At 45.9% G+C, this 11,216-nt stretch overlaps 1 protein-coding gene across 1 annotated transcript in view; it reads right to left on the minus strand.

Annotated features, from left to right (window-relative positions):
* The window catches only part of STMND1 (stathmin domain containing 1), a 23,530-nt gene extending 13,866 nt beyond the window's left edge, over positions 1-9,664 (minus strand). The window contains exon 1 of the mRNA XM_006091749.3: positions 9,584-9,664. Coding sequence (XP_006091811.1) covers positions 9,584-9,664 — 81 coding nt within the window. The remainder of the gene's footprint in view (positions 1-9,583) is intronic.
* Positions 9,665-11,216: the final 1,552 nt, after the last annotated feature.

Raw genomic sequence — 11,216 nt, forward strand, 5'->3', positions numbered from 1 at the left:
CCCTGTTCCATGTCTTCTCTTACATCCAACTCGGGCACAGCCTGCCACCCACCACTGTCGCGCCGCATGCAGCCAATCCTTGGTTCCCACATGCTTCCGTCCGCGCTCCACACGTGCTCGTCTCTAACACCTTTACCGAGACCGCTAGTCACCCCGTCCCCTCCTGGTGAGGCCTCCCATAGGTAGTGGGAAAAAGCTCACCGGAGGCTTTGTCCCGGAAATCAGGGTACGAGAAGGTTCCCAGGTGATTTTAATGTGCAGCCAAGGTTGAGAACCACTGAATAAGATTTAAAAAATAAAAATAAAAAGTAATAGAGTCATAAGAGAAATTAATAACATTTAATGGCAGAGAGTAATCATTTATCTGATTGCATTGTAGTACATTATGTAACTACTAGAGGCCCGGTGCATGGATTCGTGTATGGGTGGGGTCCCTCAGCCTGGCTTGTGCCCTCTCGAAATCTGGGACCCCTGGGGGGTGGGGGGATGCCAGACTGCCAGGTTTCCGCCTGATCCCCGCACGCCAGGCCTCAGGCCGAAACCCGGCAGTTTGACATCTCCCTGAGGGATGTAGCAGTGCTAAAGTGGCAGGCGGCTGGGAAGGAGCCCCAGCCGAGGCCAGGCACAGCTCCGCTATGGCTCATACAGCCCTGCTGCACCTGCCACCAGTGCCACCACTTGGTAGCACTGCCACTGAGGCGGGAAAGGCTCCTGCCACCGCAGCTACGCTTGCCAGCCATAAGCCTGGCTTCTGGTTGAGCGGTGCTCCTGCTGTGGGAGCACACTGACCACCAGGGGGCAGCTCCTGCATTGAGCGTCTGCCTCCTGGTGGTCAGTGCACACCATAGCGACCGGTTGACTGGTTGTTCCAGTTGTTTGGTCGTAACAGTCGCTTAGGCTTTTATATATCTAGATATCACAATGTACTTAACCAAATCCTACTGAAGGACACCTAAGTTGTTTCTAACTTATCCATATAACGAACAGTGCTGGCATATCTGTGCATATGTATCAGCCTGAATTCACCCAATCATCCCATGAGGATAAACTCCTAGATGTGGACATGCCGGATCAAATAATAGGCACATTTTATATCAATACATGTTTCCAGAGGGCCCTCCATAAACCCAGTGCTGACTTACAGTCCCACCTTCTCCTTTTAAGGATGCCTATTTCTTCCTACCACAGTTCCCCTGCTTGTAAATAGGTCAAAGCACAGTATGCAAAGGGGCTAAATGTGACTTAGTACACCACTGATTCCCAAGTGCTGGCTGGTGTCAAGTGTTTCATAGTTCTACAGTCAACGAAGAAAAATAAGGGAAATGCTCAATTAATTCAATTTAAAGAACTGGAATTTATTTTTAGAAGAGGCATATTTTAAACACTAAATCTGTTCAGGAAAACACTTTTCGTATTTCCTCTAACACCGTGACCCGCTATCTCCCAGTGCTGGCTATTCTTGCATTGCTTGGTTTGCAACTTTCCCACTTCTCATCCAATAGAACCTTTTAGATGTTATCAGCCAACCTATTCTCTCATCTAAGACACACACTGAAGAGAGGAAGTCTCTTCATTATCTTAAGGAGAAATAAGAATATAAACATCTTCTACAGAATAGTGTCTTCCGGTTATTCTTCTTTATGTCTATGATTTCACTTTTGACCCAAGGGCTGTTCTCCCCCGCCCTCCCCTCACCCCACCAAGTCTTCAAAGGGCCTCAGGACTCCGCCCTCCAACCCCTGCCCTCTGTAGCAAGCCCTATTACACTGACACAAGTCTGTACCTGTTTAGGTGCAGCTGAAGGTGTTAACGAGGAGAATGCTTGAATTGGGTCTTAATGAATGAATTTCTAGTGAGCAAAGAGGAAAGGACATTTTAGACAGAAAAAAAGCACACAAAGGCAGGGCATGAAACAGTATTGTGTGTTCACTATAGCAGAAACAGATTGAAGTAGAAAGTGGTAGGTGCTGAAGTGCAGAAGGGAAATCTTTTGTGACAAATAAAGGAGTTTGATTTCATTTTGAGTGCAAGAGTAATCCCTTGCAGGGCTGTCATATATGACAGTAAAGTAAATGACCACTTGTGTTTTTTAGAAAGACCACTCTTGAGTTAGTGCAATGGCAAGAATTGAAGGATGAAAGAAACAAAACAGGGAAGCCTGAACAGTTATTACTAACCAGGTGAGATTTGATTAAATACCAGCTAAGACAGCAACAGTAAAAATGGGGACAATCGGTGGGCCCAGAAATATTAGAAAGGTAGGTGATAGACCTCCATGGGCTTCAGTGTGAAGGAGGGAAGTCTCTTCTGGCTCTAAATTAGGATTCTAGGAACTAAACAGAAAACATTCCTCTTTAAAACAGGAAAAGTAAATAAAAAGCAAGGACACTGGCATGAAACTTGGTATTTCTACAATAAAAATCAGACATTTTTTAAACCTACGGACATTTGACCCCTTTCTAGAAGTACTCCAACATTCAAAGCCCCTCAGAGGCTACATAGGAATCACTAGGTTCTGGTGGCCCCATCACCCTCAGGTCCTCACAGTTCAGTGAGGGGTTCTCCCTGTTGGTAGGGAGACTCACAGCACCTACCACCCTGTTTACATAACATGATCACTCCAGCTAAGCCAACATCAGTTTGTCGTGTTGAGGATTAATGAGTTCTGTGGCTCAGAACTGCATGGGAAGGTAGGAAAAATCAACCAACTGAACAAACAAAGTAAGCAAACAAAAGCTCTATGGATATGAAATATGAATCGGCACAAGGAGAAAGCCTGAGAGCAGCTATGTACTTTTTCTTTCTCTGTCTGTCTTTCCTTACAGACACAGTTACTGCCATGCAGTCCTTGTAGAGTAAGGCCACTCAGGAAAAGTCTTTACAGATAACATATTATATGTTATTATATTACTAGGGGCCTGGTGCACAAAATTCATGCACTGGGGGTGGGGGCCCTCAGCCCGGCCTGCACTCTCTCACAGTCTGGGGGCCCTTGGTGATGTCCAACTGATGGCTTAGGCCCCGCTCCCTTCCGGGAGAGGGTCTAAGCCGACAGTTGGATATCCTTAGCGCTGCTGTGGAGGCAGGAGAGGCTCTGACCACCGCTGCTGCGCTCACCAGCCGTGAGCCCGGCTTCTGGCTGAGCAGTGCTCCCCCTGTGGGAGTGCACTGATTATCAGGGGGCAGCTCCTGCATTGAGCATCTGCCCCTGGTGGTCAGTGTGCATCACAGAGACCGGGGCACCCCACTGGTGCATGAATCTGTACATCAGGCCTCTAGTTATTTAATAATGGTCATTATATCAGACAGGGTCTCCTTTTCCCTTTGTAATGTATAACATATACAGGAGGGGCAAAAGTAGGTTAACAGTTGTGAGTACATGAAACAGTTTATTCTTGCATGAAATTTATGCAAGAGTAGGCCTTCCTTCCCCCGGCTGCTGGCACCGGCTTCCCTCTGGCACCCAGGACCGAGGCTTCCCTCACAGCTTTGGCTTCGTCCAGAAGAACATCTGGTCTAATTAGCATGTTATGCTTTTATTATTATAGATTATTTATTAACTAGAGGCCTGGTCCACAAATTTGTGCATGGGTGGGGCCTCTTGGGGTGGCCTGCAGAGATCAGGCCCTCAGCTCGCGCCCCCAGCCTCGCAGCCCCGCCACCCTGCCTGGCACCCCACCTTCTGGTGCCGCCCCCTCACCTGCTCCACCATCTCGCCTGTGGGGCGATCGGTCGGAGGCTGGGCCCCCAGCCCGGCTCCCTCAGTGCTTGGGAGCCAGGCGGCAGTCCCGCTCCCCATCGCTGCCACTGGTTGCCATCTGTGGGGCGATCAGCAGGGCAACTGGGTCCCCGCTTGCACCTGCCTTGTCCTGGTACCGCCAGCTCACCTGCTCCACCATCCTGCCGCACTCCCGCTCTCATCAGGGCCCATTAAAGCCAGCAGCACCTCCACTGCCACCTGCTGCCAGCACCACGTCGCCAATGCCCGCCATGTTCCGCACCACCCCCTGGTGGTCGGCGCACATCATAGCGAGCGGTCGAACTCCCAGTCTCCTGGTCTAACTCCAGGTTGAACGACCGCCCAAGGGGACAATTTGTGTATTAGGCTTTTATTATATAGGATTATTGTATTATTTTCCATATGAACAACTGTCAACCTACTTTTGCCCCCCTCTGTGTGTTGCTGTTACACATAACAAAGGAAAAGGAGAGCCTATCTGATGCTTATCTTTCAGGGGCTCACAGTTCCTATGGAAATTAAAGGCCATGTTGTGTTTCTTTCCCCTCTTCCCGAATAAACTACCCAAACCAGTATCTGCAGTGATAGTGCTATGGGACAGGGACCAGGCCCAAAACGGGTCTGCCTCCAGCCAGCCTGTAGTGGGGTTCTTGACTTTGTGTAGGGAAGATTTCAGAACACTAGTACAGGCGATTTTGAGAGGACATTTATTAAAGTTGGGGACAGTGAAACAAGGAAGGGCTTAGGATAGAAGCAGCAGAAGTGAGCCTAGGAGGGGCTGCTTTGGCTCATTGGAAAGTCAGAGAAAAGGGGGCCTTAGAGACAGGTTCAGAGGAGTAGCCTAGGACAAGCTGCTGCTGCCCTTTGCTCCACTGGTTGCAAGTCTCATGGGGTCCCTTAGAGTTTAGGAGATGCACACCTGTGGGGGGAGAAGAGGGAGAAGGGAAAGGTGGGAGGGAGAGCAAGCCCTGGGTCCTTTGTCTTGAGGGTTTTAAAGGTTGATAGTTTAGGGGAGGTCTTAGGGGAGGATCTCAATAGAATATTCATTATCTTTATGCTGATGCACCACAACGAGATTTATTCCCTTAACTTCATCTGTTCTTGAGTGTGGCTGGTACAAATGGCACTAATTGGATTTCTGCTATCTATCTCCCTGAGTAGGATGATTTAAGCTATTTGCCCTCGAGTATGCTTAAGTGTCCTTGGTTAGGGAAGATAGGGTTTTATCATTTACTAGATGGTCATAAACTGCTTGACCATTTAACTATCTGTCTCGGCTTCCCTATTCCACTCGTCCTGGCTTACTAGCCTGTCTCAATTCACAAGTTAATTTTGTTTTGCAGATCTATATTTTCTTGAATCTAGTGAAGCGCTAAGTAACACACAGAAATTAATTTTGCCAGTTCACATTTCCCAGTGGAGATCTTGAAAAATTTAACAACAATAAACAAAATGCCCACATTGGAGCTGAGAGCAAATCTGAATATTTTCAGTCTACAAGGTGTCTTTTCACAAACATATTCTGTTGACTACAAATTGGAATAGATTTAAATGCCGCCATCCTGCATGACCTCCGAGTGTTTCCTGGAAGTGACTAACCCAGGCCTTAGCAAGGAGCTTTTCCCTGTGTCTGCTTAGTTAGATACACTCTGCCTTCAAGCTCCGTTAGTGGCCAAAACTTAAACTGTAGCAGATGAGACACAATCTTTCAGCATAAAATAACACATACCAGCCTTCAGGTTCTAGAGCGGAAATTTAAGTTTTTTTTCCCTTTTGTATACTAAGAATGTCTTTCAAATATCTTATCTATGTACAACACATTCCAGAAATTTTAACCCAATTTCATAGTTTAGACTTGGGAATAGACATAATTCAAAGACCAGAGATATTTACAAACTAATGAGATCTAGGCCTCTTGGGGATACGTGAAGAGTTTTCCTGTTCTGTCTGTGCATGCAGAGTTCATAGTTTCACACCAGTAAGAATCTATCTGCGCTGATCCTGAGGGAGGGCCAGGAGGGGGTGGGAGGTTTCATTTTCTCCCTGAGATGAAGTTGTAGCAGAAGCACAACTGTAACAGTTTTATTTTATACTCCATTGTCTTGATCAATTTTAGATCAATTTTAGACAAAACTGAAAAGCTGGAAATTCCAAGCTAACAGCTATGCATAAGAATCATCAGTGTCCCCAAAAAAGGCATTGATTTTAACTATAGGCAGGATATTTTGTTGTAGTTGTTTGGTCTGCAAGTATTACATGTGTTCTAAAGCTTTTGGGAAACAACTTTTTCAAACAGCTTGGAGGGAGTCATTTGTCAAGGTTCCCCGGAGCTTGAACCTTCTAAAACCAAATTATTGGCAGATACATTTTATAAATATATTTTTCCACAGACATATAGAAAGAGTTTGTTCTTCAACATTTCTTTTTTCTACTTTAATTCTAATGAATGAAATAACAAATAGCAACTCTAAAAAAAAGTCAGAAACATGCTCTTGTAAAAATTGAACTTTAAGAAGTATTAAGTCCTTCTAACTGTCAATAAACAAGAATTTTCTTGTCAAATATAGAAGGAGAGTTCCCCAATGAGGAAAAGTTTCCCATCATTTCTTATTATGCATTATTTTAGTGCAGCGACTTCTCACCACTTAGACTAAGGTAAGGTGAAGAGAAAGTCTGCAGGCAGGTCTCAAGAAATTTGATTCTGAAAATTTGAAAGTCATGCCGCCAAGAAACATAAATATTTAATGTAAGCAAACATATTCATCTAATTTTAAAGACATTGTCGAACTAGTGAACTCTCGGCCCTATGAATTTATGAAGGAAACAGTACGGTTCTGATAGCTAATGTTTAATTAATAATCATATCTTTCCCAGATTCTACATCCAAAGTCAAGTGCTCAGGGTGGGGAAAGAGAGGTATATACGTGAGTTGACTCTGAGTCTATTTTCAGGTTATTTTAATATTGGATTTCCTCCTTGCTGACTGTCATTAGTCTAGTTCTGCTACTAGGAGACAGGTAGATGCTAACCCAGGAAGGAACTGGGAAGGGCATTCAGTCACTCAAGAAACAGTCATCAGTGCCTGGTCTGCATCAGGCACTGTAGTGAGCACTGGAGATAAAAGACAAAACACAGCTCCTGGCCTCAAGCAGGTGATAGCTCAGGATGGGAAGCAAACATGGAAACAAATACAATAAAAATGTTTTGAAACGTGATAGGAGAAGGTAATAAGGTCAACTCTGTGAGCATGGTAACAGGGGAAATGAAGAAGAATGTTTTTGAGTCAACTTGAAAGATAGGTACATATTTGCATGTGGGCCAAGAAAAGGGAGAAGGAAAAGTCTGAAAGGAGAGAAAATATTGGGTGCCAAGGCCTGGAGACTGAAAGAGAATGGATTTGAGAACAATGAGTAGTAAGTAAGGTGTGACTAGAATGAATGTGGAGAATTTGACACAGCTTGAGGATGGCTAGGAAGGCATGGTAAGGATTCGGGATTTGATCTTACATAAATAAATGTAAAAATAATAATAATAATAATAATAATAATAATTGTAATAACTAATACTAAGCACTTTTTCTGTGCCAGGCATTGGTATCAGCACTTTACATGAATTGAATTAATTTAATCTTCACAACAACTCTATAAAATCACTATTATTAATTATTCTCATATTACAGATAAGGAAACTGAGGCATGGGGAGGTTAAATACTTGACCAAAGTCACACAGCAAGTAGTGAATCCAGAAATCCAACCTAGGTGGTCACATTCTTGATCACTGGTTTGTGTGCCTACCTAATGGCTGGTAACTTTTTTTCAGCAGAGGATGATATTATCAGGTTTTATTTTAGAACGATCACTCTCAAGGTCATGTGGAAGACTGAAGATGGAGGGCAGGTGGGGGTGGTTAGTGGAAGAACAATCTAGACAGACCAATTTGGAAATTGTTCAAAGATCCAAACAAGAGGCAATGACTACCTCAGCCAAGAAATTCTCGAAGAAACCCAGAAACCCTACCAGGTCTTGGGGAGGGTTGGCCAAGGAGGACCTAGTGTATTTGACACTCAGAGAACTTGCTTTTTAGTGTACCCTCGGGCTCTATACAAAAAATGCGTTCAATTAAAAACCATATAATGGAACCAATGACAATGACCAGAAAAGAAACATACATACTGAACATTTTTTCTATTGAAGTCTTGTATGTAATCATGCCAGAAAAATTACAGATTAAATAGATTTTTGTACAGAAAAGGGAAAACAAAAAGGATTAAAACTTTAAATTATGTTAATATATTTTTTGAAAAAAGAGAAAAAAGAATTCTCTTATGTAGGAATATAGTCCAAAGTGATACTGAGTGATAACAAAGACGAGCAAATTGTTCTCACAAAGCCCATGGATCTAAGAGGGAGAAAAAGCTTAAACAAACATTTGTTTGGGCTCAGTCCTGGAGGATAAGTAGAATTCATCAGGTAGCCCGGAATGGGGCCAGGGAAGGGCATTCCAGGAAGGAGGAATGGCATAAGGAAAGACATGCATGGTGATGAGGCTGGAAGAAGGAGCTCTGCACGTTCTTGGCTTGAATCAACCTTGAGGGCAGGGAAAGTCCATGAGTGAGAAGGACTGGAGAGGAGAGGATGACATTAGAGAGATTGGTGGGACCAAATGCCAACGGTTTTGCACGCTCCAGAAAGTTTTTTCTTAGGAAGATAGTTGGCAGTGTGGAAGATAGACTGGCAAGGGTGGTGACAGGAGAGGCAGAAAGACCCAGGAAGAGGTAATTGGGCCCTAAAAGCAGCCCGTGGTAGTTGGGGTGGAAAGCAGATGTTTTCCTCTGCTCTCCCCCAGGGCAGCAGGTAGATGCCTGAGTCTCAGCCTTCACTAGACCCTGGTTTGTTTCTCACTCCAATAGCCCAGCAGATGTGCCTCACAGAATAGGTGCTGTAACTCGCACTGAATAGTGTCTTACACAGAGCCCGTGGATAGGAAGTGTGCTCTTTCACCTGTAGTTCCAAATATGCCCTTTAGGAAAGGTGACAGTATGGGCTTACATCAGACTGGGCAAAGTTATTATTAGTGTTCCCTTTCACTCGTAAAAGTATCCTGCTTTGGATGATAAATTATATGGCAACAGTATCTTTGGGTAACCCCTCTGAAGGGACCCTTGTGGGTTCCTAGTTTGCGGAATCTTGATGGTGGTGAGGATGGGAAGAAATCATGAACCTCATTCTGTCTGGACCAACCCATCCCTCTATTCCCCACCCTGGAAAAACTCCCCTGCCTGTCTCCAGAAGAATTAAGGGGGGGTTCAGCCTTGAGGGAGAGTGGAAAGCGTATTGGAATGAGACCTTAGAATACTAGAGTCTATATCCAGCTCTGCCCCCAAACAAGCGGTGCAGCCTTGGGCAAGCTGACCACCGCTCTGGGCCTCAGGGTCCTCAGGAGGCAAGCGAGGTCTCTTCCAGCGCTAAGTAATTCCCACAGGGCCCACTTGCCGGAAGCTAGTAAACCACGCAGCTCTAGGCACGCTCACCTGCGCCTGAGAATCACCTCCAACCCCAGCTCCGTGCACAACGCACCACACATCCCGTTTTTCCTGCCGCTGTCTCTGCCCTGGGGTGCTAGCACCTTCGCTAGCTCTTGAAACACAAAACTCTCTCAAAGCTGGTCCTATAGCAGCAAGAATCCCGACGAAGACAGCAGTTAAACACTGGCCGAATACAGTTGGTCTCAACCCGCCCACCCTACCGCGCATCCCCTGTGAGCCCCAGCAGGCCCTTCTCCAGCCCACTTCAGCTTCCCCCAAGCGTGGCAAAGGCTTTTTGCCCTTTTTTCCCCTGTTTTACCTTGAATCCCTCTTCCCAGCCCTTCCTCGGCGCGGGGACAAAGCTCTGTTCCTCAGCAGGCTGGGAAGGTCCACAGCCCATGCTGCGGGCCGCGCGCTCCTCCGGCCGGGCCGGCTGTGAGCCCCCGCGCGCCTCGCGGGCCGTGTTCGTGCGCCCCAAGTCCCCGGCGCTTGCGCCCCAAGCAACACGCGCCCTACACCTCCGGTCCCTGCTCCCAGCGGCCTCCGCCTCTTCCACCTCAGCACTTAAAAGCTCGGCAAGAAGACGCTGGGCACCTGAGCAGTTGCCGAGAACTGTTGCCACAATAAACCGAATCACCGGAACCTGGGAGCTAGGCGGCGATGGCACTTCTGTAACTGAAAACTGAAGAAAGGAGGCGCCGAATCACACCTGGAATGCAAATCGCAGCCCTCTCCAAAGCGAACGGAGGAGAGGGCCAGCTGCTGGCCGAGTTAGTGTTTAAAGTACTGCAGTCATCAGGATCCTGCGGGGACTTCATTTCTTCTTTCTAAGGTGCCTGGGCATACGCCCCCCCCTCCGGTGCTTAGACCACGCCCTCGAGGTGTTGGCTTTGCGCTTCAGACTCTGGGGACCGTGCAGAGACGATTGGGAGGAAGGGGACGTAGGAGTCGGATTGGTGGAAGCAGCTCTTGAGGACCCGTGGCAGCGAAGGCGGCCTGGGTAGCACCAGACGGCAGTATCACAGGGTGGCCACGGGAGAGGTCGGTCACGCTAACAGAGATCCAGATACTTAGGATCGTAAACAGCTCAGCAGCCGAGAAATGGGTCATGCAAATCATTTTTATGGAAAACGCACTTAATGAGCTGTTAGGAAATAGCACGGATATGCCTTTTTCTCTCAGAGAATTAAATTAAAACGGTGTAATGCATCAAAAAGGCAGGCCAGGCACACTGCTCAAATGAGCAACAAGTTGTTTCTTCCTGGATTTTTATTTCTTTTTATTCTATTTTCAAAAATTAAAACAAAAAAAAGAGCTAACAGGGATTTTACACATCATGGACCAAGCGCTTATTTGAAAGGCTGCAAACTTAGGCTCAGAGAGACTGAGTGACTTAGATTCGGGTGTGTGTGGTGGTGGTGGTGCGCGCGGGGGTGGGGGTGGGGGTGGGGGGGAGGGCTAGTTAATGAGGGATCTGGGATGAGGAACCTGGTGGCCTGACTCAGACCCTTTAGGCATCCACTTAGGAAAATACTAGCAAGGATTCTTGGAAATGTAAAACTGTTGGATCCTTCCAAGGAAATTAATGGCCAGCTCTGTTATAAGAAGCTGACTGTTTACTTTATAGCATTTAAACTCATTCTATTCTCCTTACTGCTTGGATGATGTTGTCTGTTAACTTTTTTTTTAATAAAATTGAAGACTCGGGAAGATAAAATCCAAGTCAAAGCATTATATTTATTGAGCAACAAGCATTAAAAATTGTGAATCAAGAGTGGAAACAAGGCTAAATAGTATTTGGGGAACATCTCTGAAAAACAAAACAAAACTCATGGTATAAGTCACATGAAATGCTCCAAATGGAATCTGGAAAATTGTCAACTAGAATATTCCAACACAGGGAACACCTGTAAAATGTTCTTGAGAAAGTTTAATGAAAGTTTGTAGGGTGA

The sequence above is a fragment of the Myotis lucifugus genome, unplaced genomic scaffold (assembly GCF_000147115.1).
Source record: "Myotis lucifugus unplaced genomic scaffold, Myoluc2.0 scaffold_95, whole genome shotgun sequence".
NCBI lineage: Eukaryota > Metazoa > Chordata > Mammalia > Chiroptera > Vespertilionidae > Myotis > Myotis lucifugus.